The sequence below is a fragment of the Gopherus evgoodei genome, chromosome 8 (genome assembly GCF_007399415.2).
Source record: "Gopherus evgoodei ecotype Sinaloan lineage chromosome 8, rGopEvg1_v1.p, whole genome shotgun sequence".
In the NCBI taxonomy this organism is placed as follows: domain Eukaryota; kingdom Metazoa; phylum Chordata; order Testudines; family Testudinidae; genus Gopherus; species Gopherus evgoodei.
This window is the reverse complement of record NC_044329.1, coordinates 47680691-47698142: the sequence shown is the minus strand read 5'-3', so window position 1 is coordinate 47698142 and position 17452 is coordinate 47680691. Positions and strand designations below refer to the sequence as shown.

Here is a 17452-nt window from a genome sequence, read left to right as displayed (position 1 = left end):
GGTATCCATCAGCACTGCTCAAGAATGACCTGAGATGCTCCCTCCACACAGGAGATGACTTTGTAGTTCTCTATCTACTTTAGGAAACCCAGACATTTGGGTACCATGTTTAGTACCCAGAGCTGTGATCTCCCCCATGGAAGTGCACAGTGATACCACAAGATTGGTCAATTCATTTTTAAGACTAAATATCAGAGCAAAATTGCTACACCCTTACCACTTGAATAGCATGTCCACAGTGCCTTATGTGCACCTGTGTATTGGATTGTCATGCTGGAGTTCTGCAGAGTCTCCTTTCTCCCTACCAATGCCTGCTCCACTCCATGTAGAACTTGCAGTGGTTTTACTGCATTTTAGTCCTTTATGTGTTGAGGCGATGGTAGGTGCAAAATGTCAGCTTCCATTTGTGGAACTGGAAGATGTAAATTAACTTTGTGCCACCAATGTTCCACTTTTCTGGCATGTTTTCTAGCTCTGGCTTAATTTGAAGTGAATGGGTTAAGATATTTTAAGGACTGAGTTGTTTTAAATTGCCCTCTAACAATGTTCAGAAACCATGTTTGTCCATTTGCGTTGCAAAGTAACATCAGCGTTGATCAGAGACTGATAGCATAAGCTTTTCTGCAGTCTCAGCCTTTGGGGAGAACTGCAACAAAAGGTGCTAAATTTATAGTTGCAAACATTTTTCCACATTTTGTCAACTATAACAGGTGTGCTGGGGTGCCTCATCCCCTTTTCAATTGGCTTTGTTATTAATGAGTAAATTAATTAAGATAGTCTTACTGCATACATATCAAAGCTGTTGGCATTAACAGAGCTGCTTATATGTGCACATTGAGGGAAATATACTTTGAAGTTTCAAACTTGGATGATTGACTGTGAAGCAGACTTCAAATTGTTTGTCTTTTGTCTGCTGCTGGTGTTGGTGCAGGCTGAGATTGGAATTCTTTCAGAAGTTTGCCACCGCCCCAGTGCATATCCATAAAAGTAAGCAGAGACCTCCATTTGATTGCGTAACTCCATGCTTCTGTAGTAGACACTAGAAGTCCAAGCACTTTCTGCCTCACTCCCAATCTTTCATAAGCAAGTAAAGGAGAACTTCTTGGGAAGAAATAGTGGACATTTACATGAGTCTGTAGAGAGATTTGGAAGACTTCATTGTATAGTGTATGTAATCCAGTGAACCCTTTTCCATTTAAATTCAGACTTGGAGGAGAATCAACTTTTACTGAACTATTCATAGTTTTATCAGAAAGCTCAGTGGACCTTTGTACTCAGACTTTCTTTAAATGTCTCTGCTGACCTGTTCTCTTCCTTCTATTTCAGCACTTGAGTCCTGTTATCCCTGCCTAGTTTTTTTTTGCTCTCCATTTTTCCTGCATGATTTTCCTCTGAACCTTAGCATTGGTTTCTATACTCTCTTCTCTCTCTGCCATTCTCTCCTTTTGTTTCCCTTCTGTTCTTTCCAGTCGTCTTGTTTTTCTTCTTTCTTTGTATCCCAACCTCAGTTTTTCTTTCCTCTCTGCTCTTTTGCTCTTTCCTTTCCTCCTCTGTTTCTCTTGTTCCTCTCCTCTGTTTCCTTGCCTTGAACTCTCTACTTCTCTGTTACTGCTTTTTTTTCTTTGAAAGACCTCACTATTTCTGTGATAAATTGGACCCTTCAGGAAGTCCCCTTCTGGAAACCTTACCCTTCAGAGAAGTTGTTGACTACTCCAGAGAGGAAGGATGGTCTGGTCCTAGCTCAAGATTCCTACTCTACAATTGATCTCCCAGATCTAAAAAATTTGCAGTATCAGAGCAGTGAAAGCAACCATCCTTTTTATCCCTTTTGTTTTTTGTCTGAGTTTTCTACACTGCAAGCAAATAGTATCAAGATAACACATCTGTTATTCAACCTTATACTTTATAATATATATACATAAGGATAATCCTTAGGTTTCTCTTTTCCCTCCAAGCCCTCTCCCCCCACAAAATTCATTCTGTTCTATGCTGCATTTTTCTTGTCATCAGAACCTATGAACATTATATTCCAAATTTGTCAATGACTGAAAAGCGCACCTTTTATTGGTAGAGCAGTTTTTTAGTCAAAAAAATGAATTTAGAAAATGAATTGTGTTTGGTGAATGAGTGACTGGCAATTAATAAATGTCTTTTGACTTACAATCCTGTACAGGTGATCCGGAAAGGCTGGCTCACCATCAACAATATCGGCATCATGAAAGGGGGGTCCAAGGAATACTGGTTTGTTCTGACAGCAGAAAGCTTGTCCTGGTATAAAGATGATGAGGTAAAGAGACAGTTCCTTTGCAGACATCAGTCACTCTGATATTCATTCACAGCTTCTAATGTTAAGATTTTAACTTTGTTTATACTGAACTTGCATTTAGTATGTATTTTCTCTTGCAATCTAATTTAGCACTTTCTTAGTGTGATTCCCTGCTCTTGCAGTTCTCAATATTTCTTCTGCTTTAAGATCCTACTGAAATTTCTCTACAAACTTTGGGAACACTAATTATTTATTCTAGATCTTTAACACTTACTTCTTTTAAAATAGTCAAGATAAGAGAATATACTAGACTTTTCTGGTTGCTATTAGCTGTTTCACTTGGATTTCATTACAGTTAATATGTAAGTTAGTCATAAAGTGTCGAGTTGTTTTTCCCATCATCACCATCATTTCATCCTGGAGCTTCTTTGCAGACACTGGGAACAATGCAGTATTACCAGTCATTCTTGTCTGTGTCTTGTTCTTCCATCAAGCCCAGCCTGGTCACATTCATGCATATGATGTCCTGCCATCTAGCTGGTTGTCAGCTTCTAGGTTGCGGTAACCTTGGTTGTGTTTGCTTTTTCTTATGATTGTTATTCCCATAAGCAATTAAAATTAAATACGTTTTGTAATACAGCTGGGCTTTTGCCTAATGTTATGAAAGGTCTAAAATGAAGTGAAAACATTTCTAGTAGTGTTAACTAGAGTTTTGAGTTTGCGGTACTGGTGATCAGGTAAAGGTACCTTGGTAAGGAATACAATTGTTAATATGAATGAATTTGTAGTTAACAAGCAAGAGCTAAAGAAGGACATTCTTATAATACAATATTCAGACTGCTCCCTCCTTTGAGCCTGTTAGATAGCTTTAGATATTGACCTGTTGTGATCCAGCCTGCTTAGATGTGATCATTGGATTGCTAATGATCTCAACAGTGACATAGAGATGTTAGAAAAATGTTTTCCATCCATGCTTTTGGATGTAAAACTACCTAAATATCCAGGTTTACATTTTGGAAACCCCCCCAGTCCCACCCACCCACACTATACTGTAGTCCTGTTCTTAATTTTTCTTAAATAAAAGGTTAACTGTGGAACTCTTTGTTCTGCACTTGAATGTCTTCAATTTAAAATTAGTAGGGTTGACTGAACATTTTCCACCAACCTTATTTTCAAGTGAGAACCAGGTTTTCAATTACACAAAATTTTTCAGTGTGTGCTTTCTTCATATGTTGTATTTTCATCTGAACCTGGAACTTTTCAGCCAAAGACCAAAATGTTTTCAAATTTCAGCAGTTTTCAGTTGAAAAGATTTTGGGTTTTTCTGAAGAAAATTTGATTTTTGGCAGAGGGAAAATATTTTTCTAGCAAGCTCTGAAAAGTCACGTTTGTCTTGCTTGTTGTTGTTGTTGTTGTCATTGTTATTGCCTCTCTTCATTTTTTTGTTTTAACTTTATCAATATTATACTTCAGCATCCTTGCTTCTAGACACACGGGATAGAGATATTACAATGCAGATTCTTTACATATAACATTGTGTCAGGGCCCAGCTCCTGCAACCACCTGAGTGTACTGCTTGCTATCACAAGTAGTGACTTCAGTATTAGTGTTTGCAGGAGCTGGTCCTTATTTTGGGATGGATTCTTCCAAGAAAATCTACTGTTAGTTAACAAGTCAGCTCTTTATGCAGAATACTAATTAAGACTGTAGCCATGTAGGAAAATATATATTCAGAAAGTTACTAGACCCCGTAGGTTGTCTTTGAAGGCTATGATTCATTTTTATTGAAGCTGGTGAGACTGGACTGAAAATGTAATACCCAATTTAATGTATTTTTAAACGTCTTATGTAATGTACGTTTGCAGGTTGCAGCCATATTTGTCCGAGGGTGCGAGAGAGAAGAGGTAAGTGGGGTAATATCTCTAAATTGGACCAGCTTATGTTTGTGGAAGGGTCCAGCTTTCGAGCTGAGGAAGAGCTTTTTAAAGCTTGAAAGTTTATCCTGTCCACCTACAGAAGTTGGTCCAATAAAAGATATTGCCTCACTTACCTTGTCTTGTAAGTCACATATAGCATTCATATTATCAATTTCCTAATACTTTATAGAAAGTGAATTCAGTACATTTCAGACTTGATTATGGCGCAAATCTTGTGACTCTTTTAGCTATTTAAAAGACAGTAAAGTTATTTTTTATAAGGTAAGTAGAGAGGTTTCTCCTATCAGGTTTAAATGGTCTAGGTTAATATTTAGGAAGGATATTGCTTATTAATTATAACTGAGGGAGTGGGCTTGAAGACAGATTTACTGTTTTCTGCAGTTTGTTCTTGTGAGCTAATCATGACAGATGAGGGAAGTGGGAAATCTTTTGCCTTCACTGATTTTATTCCACCTTGACAGTGACTGATATCTCTCTCTCTCTCTCTCTCTCTCTCTCTTTTAGTCTTTCTGTTAAGAGATAAAGGTCTGGTTACTCTGTGCTCTAAATCTTAAAAAAGAACAGTTATCTCACTGCCTGTACCCATTGCTGTTAGCCCATCCTTCCTGTATCATTCTCTTGAAAGAGCATTCTTCAGGAGAATTGAAAACCTTTCTTTAAAACAAGCATGCAAATAGAAAAGGACATGCTTTTAGGAGGCCACCGTTAAAATCCTATTTCTATATTATGATATGTATTCTTTTCTGTGAGTTACTAGTAACAAGACTGGTAACCAATGGCTGTCTTTTTCAAAAATGTCAATGAAAAAAATTACAGATCTAACCTAAACTGGCAAAAGCAGGAGTTTTAAATGCTAAAATTTCCACTCTGTCTATAACTTGTCCTCCTCTGCTTAGATATTATAGCACACACACAACAGAGGGTCATGCACTATTGTGAGATCCCTAGAAGACCCATGTATGACAGATAAGATGAGGATGAGCAAGGCTAACCTGGAATTTCTCCTTTGCCTTTGATTAAGACTTATAGGAAAGTATCTTCAGTGTAAACCTATAATTCTCATTAATGTCAGCAGTTGTTACACATGCTTGAAAAGAGTATCGTTAATAAATCAGAGGAATGGAATTGAGGACTACAGTGGAAATTTATGAGAAAGCACTTTTGTCTTCAAAATAGTGTCGGTGATGTTGTTTGGTTACTTTATTATAGATAAGTAAAACAACATTGAAGAAATCAAACTTAAGGGTGTTTTTGTGAATGTGCAAGTTTGAAAACAGGCATGTTCTTGTATGGCATTTTTTAAAAAATTCTTTGAAGAAAATAGATTGTAGTTAATACTCTAAATCATAATGTAGAAGTTACTGAAAGTCCTATAGACCAACATTTGCGTTACATCATGGGAATTCTGTTGTCTTTGAGTTGTGATAACAAATCACTTGTTTGGTTAATGATGACATGAAAATTTTCTGTGGAACTCTATAGTCTTGAATTATATGTCAGCTTACTCTTTATTCTTATTATCAGTAGGCCTCGGCATATTATTGAAAGATAGTGCGGTGAAATTAACAGTGTCACTAGTGCTGTCTCAGGTACTTAGAAGCTCCTTAAAGGTGATTGGGAATTCTTGAGAGTCTTCTATTTGTGTTCAGTGAGAGACTTCAGAGTTCCTGAAAACACTTTTGGAAGTGTCTGCTGCTGTACTGCATTAATCTAGACTGCTTACTCAGCTAGAGCCTGAGAACTTGTGAAGAGTACTGAGCTCCCTGCTGTTCGATGCTTCATGAGAAGAGTTAAAATTGAGGATGTGACCTGTGTGGTACTTAAAAAGTCTTGCAGCCTTCTTCACAAGAGCAGGAGAGTGTTAGCTCTGGTTTCCTGGACAAATTATGTTTAGCTTACCTAAACTGCCTCTGTAGTTTCAAATGGATATGGTATGTTGTCACTTCCTGGTCCTAAACTATTGATTATGGTTGCTGCGTGCTGTTGTATTTCACCCTAAGGCTGGTGGTCTTCAGCAATGTATGAAATTATTTCTGTATTTAGGGATTTGAATTGTGACTGTGCTCTGCACAGATGAGCACTATGAAAGCACATAAGGACGTCACTACCCCTTGTGCCTCCTAAGCAGATGCCAGTCACTATTGCAGTCCTTGCACATGTGTGAGCACAGTGACCATGTAAATCTAGTCTGTGGCAATGTTAACCTCTCCAGACAGGGTGGGGAGAAGAACCCATGGTCCCCCTATTGCCACACTAGGCAGCAGAGCTGGCTGGCCATGGAATCAATGTACATTGCACCCCATTAAGGAGTTTAGCAGCGACTGTGCTCTCCCTGTGTGTCAGAGGGCTCTGAATGATACTGTGCCTTCTTGAGGTGCAATGCCTGCTGGGACAGTGTAGCTGTGTAGCTCCTCTAAGTGTAGGCATGTGTGGCATAAGGAACTATACTGTCCATGCTTGTATAGTTTGAGATTTGTTTTAGGATGAAAGGCATCCTAAAAATGTAAGCAGGTATTGTACTCTCCTGCTATTTGAAGAAGCTACGTTTTGTGCTTTATTTGTTGGCTGTGGGCCTTGTACTAAAGAATCCATGATAGAATTTATTTTGAAGTAACTTACTTTGTCAAATAATGAATTTTCATAAGCATGAATTTCAACATTGGTTGTCCCACTTGCATGAGCAAGCATAAAGCAATTTGTTTCTATGGATCTTTTATTGATATTGTTTTGTTGCTGTTCAAATACGTGTGCAGCATTTTTAATCTTAATGATTGTTAAATGAGAATCAGAGGAATACGGTCTTTTTGTATTCCTGGTGGAAACAAAAATATGGGTTTGATCAGTCTTCAGATACTAAGAAAAGTTTGTAGAAAGCAGAATAACCTTGCTTGTGTGAATGACAGGAAGGTCCATGGTGAATTAGGCCCTGACCCTGCAAACACTGACTTGTATGCTTAAGGTTACTCAGATGAGTAATCCCATTGACTTTAAGAAGACTACTCACCTGTTTAAAGTTAAGCATGTGTAATAGTGTGTGTAGGTTTGGGGTTTTATTGAACAAGTGAGTGCAAGGTTAATGCAGTCATTTATTTGACAAGTTTTAATTAATACAATAAGTCATAACTTGGGCATTCTGCAATATATTTTGTAAAAATACTGAAGTCTTAGTAAAATGAGTTAGCACTCCACTGTTATTACTTTGCCAACAAGTGGGAGAGAATGTGGGGCTTTGTGTTCAAATTCTAAGGTTTGTGGATTAGCAGAGTGAGAATTAGCAAGGTTCTGCTGCAGTGTGACTACGGAGAGAGCCATTTTCCTTTATGAAACTAATGTTCTTTACTGCAGACAAAAGGATGCACTTTGTAAAAAATGTCCCATGTTTAATAGGACACTGTCAAATCCTGTATTCTCTGGAAATCCAAATCTTCCATCAACTTCACCAGCAGCCTTTGGGGTGCAGGGAATGCAGAGTTGGACTCTCAGTTGGAACCACTGAAATTTGACTTATTTCTTCTCTTTATCTGTATTTTCTTTTTGGTTTCCAAATCAAATGCTTCAGTTTTTTAAGATAAAAATGCTGTCAACATTAGTGAGTAAATGTGTATTATTAATTTAACTTACAGTTGAGCTACAGTAATAAAATAATGTGCGTCTTGTGATGTAGGAGAGAAAATGAGTGAGGAAGTGGATTTTTCATTGTTCCAGAAGGAAATAAAATCCCACATACTAAAGAGAGGGAAATATTCAGAAATCTTATGGTGTCCTTTTTAATAGCATTTACTAGTCAAAGAATAACTTCCACTTTTTGTATGATCAGCATGTATACATTAATTTTGCATGACCTAATAAAATTCGAGTCATTCATGTGCTGTTATCAAAATATAAGTGAGAAATGTATTTCGTCTTCCCATTTGCAATGGTGCCGCAAAGCAGGATACAAATAAAATTCATGGTTAGTGAGTTAATCAGAACAACTAGGAAAAGAGTACTATAGAAAGCACAGTAAAAATTTCAGCAGTGGGTTTTATTGTATTTGATAGGCACCGTTCATTTTACTCTGGGTGGATTTCAATATGCTGACCAAGTTAATAATAAAAAGTACACATGAGTTAATTATTGAACCAGCAGACTTAAATCCAAAAGTGACTCTTTCCTGTAGCTCTTGGTGAAGATGCTATAGTCTGTCAGAGCTGCTCTCATTGGCTGGTTGTCATTCAGGCTGGGTTGTCATGTGACTGCCTGTCTGTGCCTGCTGTACAGGTGAGAGGATGTTCTGCACAGCAAGTGTAGACAGGCAGACACATGACAACTCCGTCCAGCCAGTCCCTTGGATCCATCAGGGGGTCCTTTCCTCACCGGCTGATAAGAATCAGTCTGTGCCATTCCAGATTTGGGGACTTTGTTGGGGGGAAACACACATAACAGAATTAAACTTTAAAACATTAGGGAGCTGTGGAACAAGTACAATGTTTGACTTTATTCAGAAAATATGCATTTTACATTAATTATAATTGTGCTGACATGCAAATGGGATAGGATTTTAACAAAATGGTCACATTAAACATTTTAAAAAGAACAATGATTTAAACTATGGTTTATTTTAAATCCAGTTCATACAAGCGTTTTCCCAGTTACTGTACTTGCACAGCATGTAGCGATTGAACCAGATGTTTTTACTCTTCTTGGAAACACAGAAATATTGAAGTTCAAGATAAAGGCTATGTTTATACAGTACATATTTTCGAGTAATAGATAAGTACTGTAAACTTAAATACTGAAAACAAAACCAAATAATGCTGTATTGATGGAAGCAGCCATATGTAGACTGTCTCAATAAAGAATATTCTGGAAGGAAAGTTGTGTGTGTGTGTGTGTGTGTGTGTGTGTGTGTGTGTGTGTGTGTGTGTGTGTGTGTGTGAGAGAGAGAGAGAGAGAGAGAGAGAGAGAGAGAGGCTTTTACTTTGGAACAATGAAAAGGAGCATATTTCGCTAATATTTTGTTCAGCATATAATTTTAATTCCTATTTCTGTCAAAATGAGTACTTTCTATATGTGAAAACCAAAATTAAAACGTGTCCTGGACTTAAAATATAGCTCTTTCAATTAAATGTTGGTTATGCTACAAATCAAAAATGTGCAAACAAACACCTTTCCTACAAAAGGTGTTGCTTTGCTGAAATGTTATATATGTAAAGCACCAAAATACACTTAGTGAAATTTGACCTACATTTGAAATGCCTTTCAGTGAATTATTGATGTTGCCGTAATTTCAAAAGACATTTAAACCTCAAACACTGTTTTCTACTAAAAGATTTTTAAAGAGAAAGCTAGATCAACTTTTTTGCAAATTAAAGTACTCTGTTTTAAAATACTGTTCCTTAAATCATCATTGTTCACTTCTAGCATGACAATCTTGTATATTTAGATGTTTCTAAAACATATGCTGTATTTAACTGAAAACTGTCCGTAAAAGGCCTGAATTTATTAAAGGCAAAAGCAAATATTTTTACAATTTTAAAATGTATTATATAATGTAACATAATGTATAATTATTTTTCTAATACATTTGATATTTCTATAAAGAAAATGGACACATCTATAGATAAATAGATAAGTTAGACTGGCGAGTCATCAATTTCAGATTTAAATTTAGTTCTATTTTTTTAAAATTAAAAATTACAATACATAAATAGCCAAGTCAGATATGGCATATGGTGTCTTAAGCCTTTTCCCATTCTAAGCCAATGTACATTTATTGTGGTAAAATATAATAGTTACAAAAAATGAGTTTCAAGTGAAATTAGAATTCAATACTTTTACCCTCCCACAGCTTGACCATTTTAAAAGGAAACTTAAAGGATAAGATCATAATGTGGACTAATCAATTGCTTTCATGAAAAATAGATGACATAAGAGCATTTCGGTACTTAGTGTTCCTTTGGTTATTGAAAGTTTCAACTGCTTTAGTATGTAGACTTGGTGCTAAAAATCTTTACATTGCTGGGAAAATTAGGTATGTTTGATTTGATATTGTGCTTTCTTGGAATGCCAAAACAATTGTGCAGGAAAAATACCTACTGGGAATCAATAACATAAGACAATCAAAAACAAGAATGTGTAGGCCACATTAGCCTAGAATATGGACTAGAGTCTATAAGCAGGTATTGGGGTGCCTGAGCGGGGGAGGAAGGTGTTATGAGAGAGTAGGAGATGAGTTGATTTGAATTTTCTGGTCAGTGATTATTGACCATACAAAGGTAGACTTCAACTAAAATGGACTAAGGGTTATAAATGTAGAGTTGATGCAAGTGTAATTTTGCTTTATATTAAGCAGTTCATTTAGGACTCCATATGACTAGGCTGTTACGGTTAATTAATTAGTTACATGTTGTTAATGAGACACCCATGGTATGTTTACAAAGATCTTGTGCTGAACTGCTAATAGTACTTCTAAAACGTGGCTAAAAATTTCTTTGTACAATATCCCAAAGGGCACAAGTAAATTATATGATTCATTAGGTAAATATAGATTTTAAAGGTATTATGGAAGCACAGAAATATTTTGAATTACTAATAGTGAGTAAGGAAAAGAAAATTCACAAACAGAGAGTAGGTTTTTATGTGCACATATATTAAAATACCATTAATGGATCTGATAACTGTCAGTAGCTAGAAATTTATTTGTAACTCATCTTATCAATATTACAACTACTACTAGCTTTTATCCAAGTGGGTGGTTTAGATAGTTTATACCATGTAGCACAAAATGCAAAACAAAAATGCAAAATGCACATTGGAGTGAATTAAGAAGTTTTCCAACCTTAATTGTGGTATTTCCTGTCTCTTGCAGGTTAAAGCCTTAATCTTATTTTAACTTGGAATTTTCTATGCAGCACAGTTCTAGTCAGTAAAACTCTTTGCAAGTCATGGTGAAGGCTATGTTCTTGGAGAAGGAAAAGGTGGAATTCCTAAAAGAGAAGACTTCATCTAATTTTTTTTAAAGACTAGAAATTGGATCCTCTAGGAAGTCTGTGTCTTTTTCATTTTTTCTGCATTCCGATTAATATATTTGATTCCCCACTCCCATTCTCATTACCTTTTATCATTTAAAATATAGAGAAGTTTGAAAATGCTGGTATTTGACTTTTGTTGTTATTGTTGCTTATAATAGTTCCCACCAAGCAATGATACTTGGGTGGTCTGGAGAAAAGTGTGTGTATGTGCTCTGAGAAGAGGGAGAAGGCAGTATTTTTCAGTCTTCCAAAAATACAGACGCATTAGCCCTAGGCAATGGGGGAGGGGGAACATGCAACATACTGACAAAAGATTGAACAATATCTGTGACTCTTTTTTCCATTGTAAGAAATGTTTTGGGTTTTGCCTGTGGATGCCTTTGTTTGGATTTATATTTCACTTCTGTAAGGTCAAGAAATGGCTGCCTTCAGTTCCTGTATGGGTCTCCCTTTTTAAAATTAAGGGAGCAGTGTTCTGATCAGAAAGCTTGAAAATATTTCTTTCACTACCCTCCCTCCACTTAATTTTGTTTGATGTAACAGATAAGGTGTTTGCTCTTAGTCAACAAAATAACTGATCTATCATACAGCAGTATTGACCTGTTGGTGGTGAAATGGTTGTACATACTTTAATTTGCCATTTCGTTGATTGTTCTTTTTCTGTTAAAATCCAACTTTTTTTTTGTCTCAAATCATACTATCCACTGCATTCAACAGATTGAGTACAGTGTTGGATTGAATTAAACTATGTCCACACTGTAAATTTCCCATTGAACACGATTCATATTTCTCAGTTGTCATAAACCTTTGTTTCATCCTTGTGCTTGAAGATCTGTATATTGTGTGCGTGGATGAGTATTTTAAAAACTGTACTTTATAAACTCATTCCCCCAAATAGTCTTTCATGATAGTTTCAAATCAAGAGTTGGCAATAGAAAGAAAGAAAATATTTTTTCCTGACTGGTTAAGATCAGAAGAGTACGCTTACTCAATTCACAGAATGAAACTCTTTTGCTGTGCTGAAGTAGATATTTTCTTGCTCCTTAACAATACACGCTTTCATTTCCTATCTATTGCTTTGTGTACTGCAGTCTCCCTCCTTTCCCAAAACTCATGCCAGGGTCGTCCTCACCACCGCCTTCAGCCGTACAGGCTAAAAATGTAACTTTGAGGAGGAGAGGTGGGAGTAAACACTTCCTAAGTACAGAAAGAATCATTAATGTAAAGATTTAATTCAGAATATAGACTAGAGAAGAGAACACCCCATTCCATATGCCATACATCATCTTTTCGTAATTACAGGAGCTGTCTCACCGCTTTTTTAATTTAACATTATTAGATTAATTAAATAGTTCTCATTGAATAAATAAATTTTTTCTTCTTTGTGATTCTGGTCTGCAAGCTCTGAGAGATGGTAAATTGACTATATTAAAAAGGAAATAGCTTGCGTAGGGCAATCTCTTTCCTTTGGAATTATAACTAAGTAAATTTGCCTTAATGTAAACCAATATTCTAAATCCTAAAATTGTTCTCCCACTTACAATATAACCATAAGCGTTGCAGAATTGCCATTCCTAAACAACTCTCATTGAGAAGTGAGAATAAGAGATTAACATTTGTATGAATTCATTTTCACTCTTTGTCTTTTCATGTCTCTTTTGTATTTCTGTTAATAAGTTTGCATTTAAATGTGCTACTACTTTACTGATCAGGACTCTAAAATACAAGAGTAAAATCCTTCTTGTCACACTATAATCTGTTAATAAAAAAATAGTTTTTGCTCCAAAGATAATCATTTTTTGTGAAAGAAAACCAAAGAAGCTGAGTAAAGAAATTTTTTAAGTTAAAATACAATAGCTTAGATGGGATGGCAGGGGAAATGACAGCAAGAATTCTCACTGCATAAGCTATATGATAACCCATGTTGGGACTGTGAAGTTAATACTGCATGATAGCAGCTCCTCGGAAGGGTTTTATTGAGCTTTAAAAGAGCCCTGAGAAAGGTAATAATATATATATATTTATAAAAATGACACAGCATCAAGGTTGCTTAAAAATCCCTACTTATACATATCGCAAAAAGTAATTGTAATGGAGTTATTTATAGTACTTTTGTTTGTAGTATACTCATTCAAAATCTTCCTATAAATAACAAGCATCATATAGAAGGGAATACTTTGGGGGGTATATTTTATTTTAATTTTTTTATTTTTTGGAGTTGCAGTAGTTTACCAGTGTTAACTATCTGGGAGCTGGCCCTGAAATTCAACTGGTATCAAATTGCAGCCCAGACTTTTTGTATTATTCTCTCCATTGGGATTTCATTCAGCCTGAGGGTTTTTTTTCCCCTACCAGGACAGCTGGAAACTCACCAAAGAAAACTTCTGCATTCGTTTACAAATTCCATTTTTATCAGTGGGAATTGAGACAAAGTAACTTATCATTCTGAATGCAAGAAGAAATATCGGTAATGCAAAGTATAGACAAGAAATCTGCAACCATAGTTTGGTGCTGGGCTCTTATAAACAATGCACAAACATGTATTGTGAAATTAAAAGTTACTGGGTTTGTTTTTTCATTTACTGCTTTGCTATCTCAGTCTGTTCTCCTAGGGATGATTTTCCTTGCCAGTCCAAGATTTCAGTTTTCTAGCTGGCAAAAGCCTGACAAAGTGTCTTGCTATATTTAGCTGTCACTTTTTCTTATTTTTATTAGCGTATATTGCATATATTTTTAAATATCTAATGAAGCTTCAGCTTCATTTCAAATATAATTACAATTTTATCACGAGTGACCTTTTATAAATAGATATTTTAGAATGTTTAATATTTATAGTCACACATTCTTTTCTAATATTTTTATCCCTTTAATGCAGAAATAATTTTGTTAAATTGTCATTTAAAATTACATAGCTCATAAGAGGTTATTCAGAATTCATATTTTAATCAATTTTTCTGAATTGTTTTTAATTGAGTTATACTTTACATATTTATAGCAATTGCTATAGTCTACAAAACTTAAATTTACCTTCTTAGTTTGGGGACAAGTAAACTTTATTTTTAAGTAAATACATGGAAATGGCTGAACTTAGTTATGTTATGTATACCTCTCGATGTAATAGATATAGATATACCTCTCTTTTTCTTGCATACGTTTTAGTAAATCACCAGAGCTCCATCTGTCTTGCGGTGATGATTGGAAGAATGGGGGAGGGGGAAGTCACCTAGGTTCGCCAGGTCATAGGCCAGGTGTTCTTCCAAAGTAGGCCTTACCAGAATGTCTTCCCCGCATTATTCTGAAGTCCTCCTTTCTCACAGTGTCCCTTAGCGTTTCTTATTCCCTAGTGTGTAAAACCTGTGAAGAAAAATACTGTATATGAGATCTGAAAGGAGCAATAGTGGTCTTCTCCTTTGCAATAGCAACTGGCGTCCCCCAAAGTCCATGTCGTTGCTTTCCCTTGCCCAGTCTAACCAATGTGCAGACTACTGTACAACAGCATTGTCCTGAACAGGTAGTCTGAACACTGGGGCGACGGAGCAGGATCTCCAGACGCTTCTATTTATTTATTTTAAATCCTCTTTTAGTCTTTGGGAAAAACTGCCTTCCTGCATCGGGGTTCTGCTCAGCTTCCCCTCAAACTCTGCAGCACTCACTGAAACACACTGAAGTGCTGTGATTTCCAGTCTTGACGTGGCACATTTGCAGCAGACTGGGGATCTGGCAATGAATTTAGGACCAGGAAAAGGGGGAGGGTTGGGCCTGAGAGTCCATATATGGGATGATGTCACCCTAGGGAGGTTTGGGTATGCACTGTGCCGCTGGTGAGACCGCTAGAATTGCCTGCTCTCAGACATGGGTCTGTGTATAAAATGGTACCAGATGTTTTAGTGTAATGTTAAGCAGTCATTTCATCTTCAGGCCAGATTTTTTTCCTCAACTGGGCAGGAAGTGGGCCCCACTATGGAAAAGCTGTAAAAAGTCAAGATGTACAGTTTCGCTGCAGCCAACGGAGAGCGAGTTAGTGTAGAAACAAAACTTGCTGTTCTGTAAAGTCTGCAAAAACTAATTTGTGACAAGAATTTCTTTCAAGAACCTGATGCAATATGCCAGTGCTTATTTTGATTCTCTTTAATGACTGCAGTTATGCTTTATATTTTGGTGTTTCAGACTAAGAAAAGGGCAAATAGGTTCTTTTCTTTTCTTTTCTTTTTTTTTTCTTGGAACTGTCACTGGCATGCAGGCTGCTCTAGACTTGAACAGTAATTATAGCTACTTCCTGAAAGTGAAGCCCCCATGAAAAGTCTGGAGAAATGTTCTTTGTCATAGCCTCTACATGAGTAATTAGTTCCACATGTGGCCTTCCTATTTCCCTTCAGCTATTTTGGCTGGCTGGCTGAATACTTTGGTATAACTCAAGACTTAAAGAAGCTTTAAAGTTTTCATTTCAAGCATTCACTGTGAAAATAGGTATTTCTGGTGTCATAATAAATTGCTTCTGGTAGATCAGTGCTATTAGGCCTGGCATTGTTTTTCACTGGTAAACCTGCTGGTCCCATTTTTTTCTTTTAATGGTACTTGATGGAATTTTTCCTGCTAAATTTTATCTTTGATGTTTACCAGATCTATTGAGTTTTGCCAAGTATGACTTTACCGTAGATTTTAAGGTATCCCCCTCCCCACAGATCTACCCTTGTTCTCCTGCTGACTTTCTTTGTTACTGTTGCCTGTTGATTCCAAATGTTTTACTTCCCTTGTTTTAGATAAAGGACAATGTCGGATAAAAATTAAGATTTATCTGTAAATTCAACGTAATATAATATATGGAGATATACCTATCTGATAGAACTGGAAGGGATCCTGAAAGTCAATGAGTCCAGCCCCTGCCTTCACTAGCAGGACCAAGTACTGATTTTGCCTCAGATCCCTAAGTGGCACCCTCAAGGATTGAGCTCACAATGCTGGGTTTAGTAGGCCAATGCTCAAACCACTGAGCTATCCCTCCTCCCCAGAGCTTGTGAACTCTTCTTAGTCAAACATAGGGAAGATTGCAAAATAAGTTTTAAATGCAGCCTGCCTAATCAATATCACTAACTCTCTTTTTACATAGATACCTTGATGATATAATACAAATGGATTAATATTAAGTCAATATTAAAAGGTATATTTTCACTAACTTCCTAAATAGCTTTTGAAAGAAATTGGTTGGTAAATCTAAATACATACCACATGAATTCTAACATTTGTTGGATTGTGTAACTCTGCTATGCAGTGAAATATATGCTTTGCTATAGTGTCTTTTACACCAAAATGTCAGAAAATCCTTCTTGGGTGATTGAAGTCTCTTTAATACAAGTATCATGTATAGATACAATAAAGGTACAATAGTATCTATAGAGTCAGATGGAGGAGGTAACAGACTTCCCATTTCAAGGAGAATGAAGAGTAAATATGGAAGACAAAGTAGTAGGATTTGACTTTTATCAGAGCATGGGTTCAGAGATGTAGGCCAAAGAAAAGAAATAAGTGTTGGATGACCTGTGAGCCACTTTACGTTGGTGACAGGCCAAGGATAATCTCCAATTAGCATTGGATTTCTGGATTCCACCCATTCAGATGCTACTCATCTAGGATGTATTCATCCTGTGATGTGATAAGTACCTAAGGTAGATAGATGGAGACACTATGCAAAGAGGCTTTTTACTCAGTGAGCTTAGTCTCTCCAGGAACAGCAGCTGCTCATCAGAGCTCTGGAGATGAGGCGGAACCTGTGTAAAGTAAGAGCCTTCAGAGACCTGGTCCTGATTTAAAATTTTAACAAAATTTGACACAAGTGTAACAAACAGGGAGACAACAGTTCATAGCTCCTGTGTCATGAAGCCCTGCAGGTGTGGGAGCAGGCTCTTTCTCTTAAGATATAATCCTGGTTGCCAGTTACTAGCAGAAAAAGAGGACATAACTGCAGAGAGACTGAGCCAGTGATTGATCTCCATGATTGGATCTCTAGATGAGGGTACGGTGGATCAGATCTTTCTCCAGTGGGGTGACAATGGAGGTGGATGGTTTCACAAGTCACCAGGACAAACTTCTGTAAATGGTACCAGTAAAAGACAGCATTAGTAAGAGATGCTTTCTCCATTCACAGGCGGAGAGAGGCAGGCTCCTGCATTTCTGGTAACAAAAGTCCTGTACAACAACAAAAGACAATGACTTAATGATTCCAATAGCCTCATACTGGC

The 17452-nt window shown here is 36.6% G+C and overlaps 1 protein-coding gene across 8 annotated transcripts in view; it reads left to right on the top strand.

The window, feature by feature from the left end:
• Window positions 1-17452, top strand: part of DNM3 (dynamin 3) — a 369829-nt gene that overhangs the window by 152889 nt on the left and 199488 nt on the right. For 7 of the 8 annotated variants that reach the window (XM_030572453.1, XM_030572454.1, XM_030572452.1 and 4 more), the window contains one exon: window positions 2174-2287. In XM_030572453.1, coding sequence (XP_030428313.1) covers window positions 2174-2287 — 114 coding nt within the window. Of the gene's footprint in view, window positions 1-2173; window positions 2288-11053; window positions 11477-17452 lie in introns of those variants that run through there. The other variant, XM_030572456.1, reaches the window with a different exon arrangement.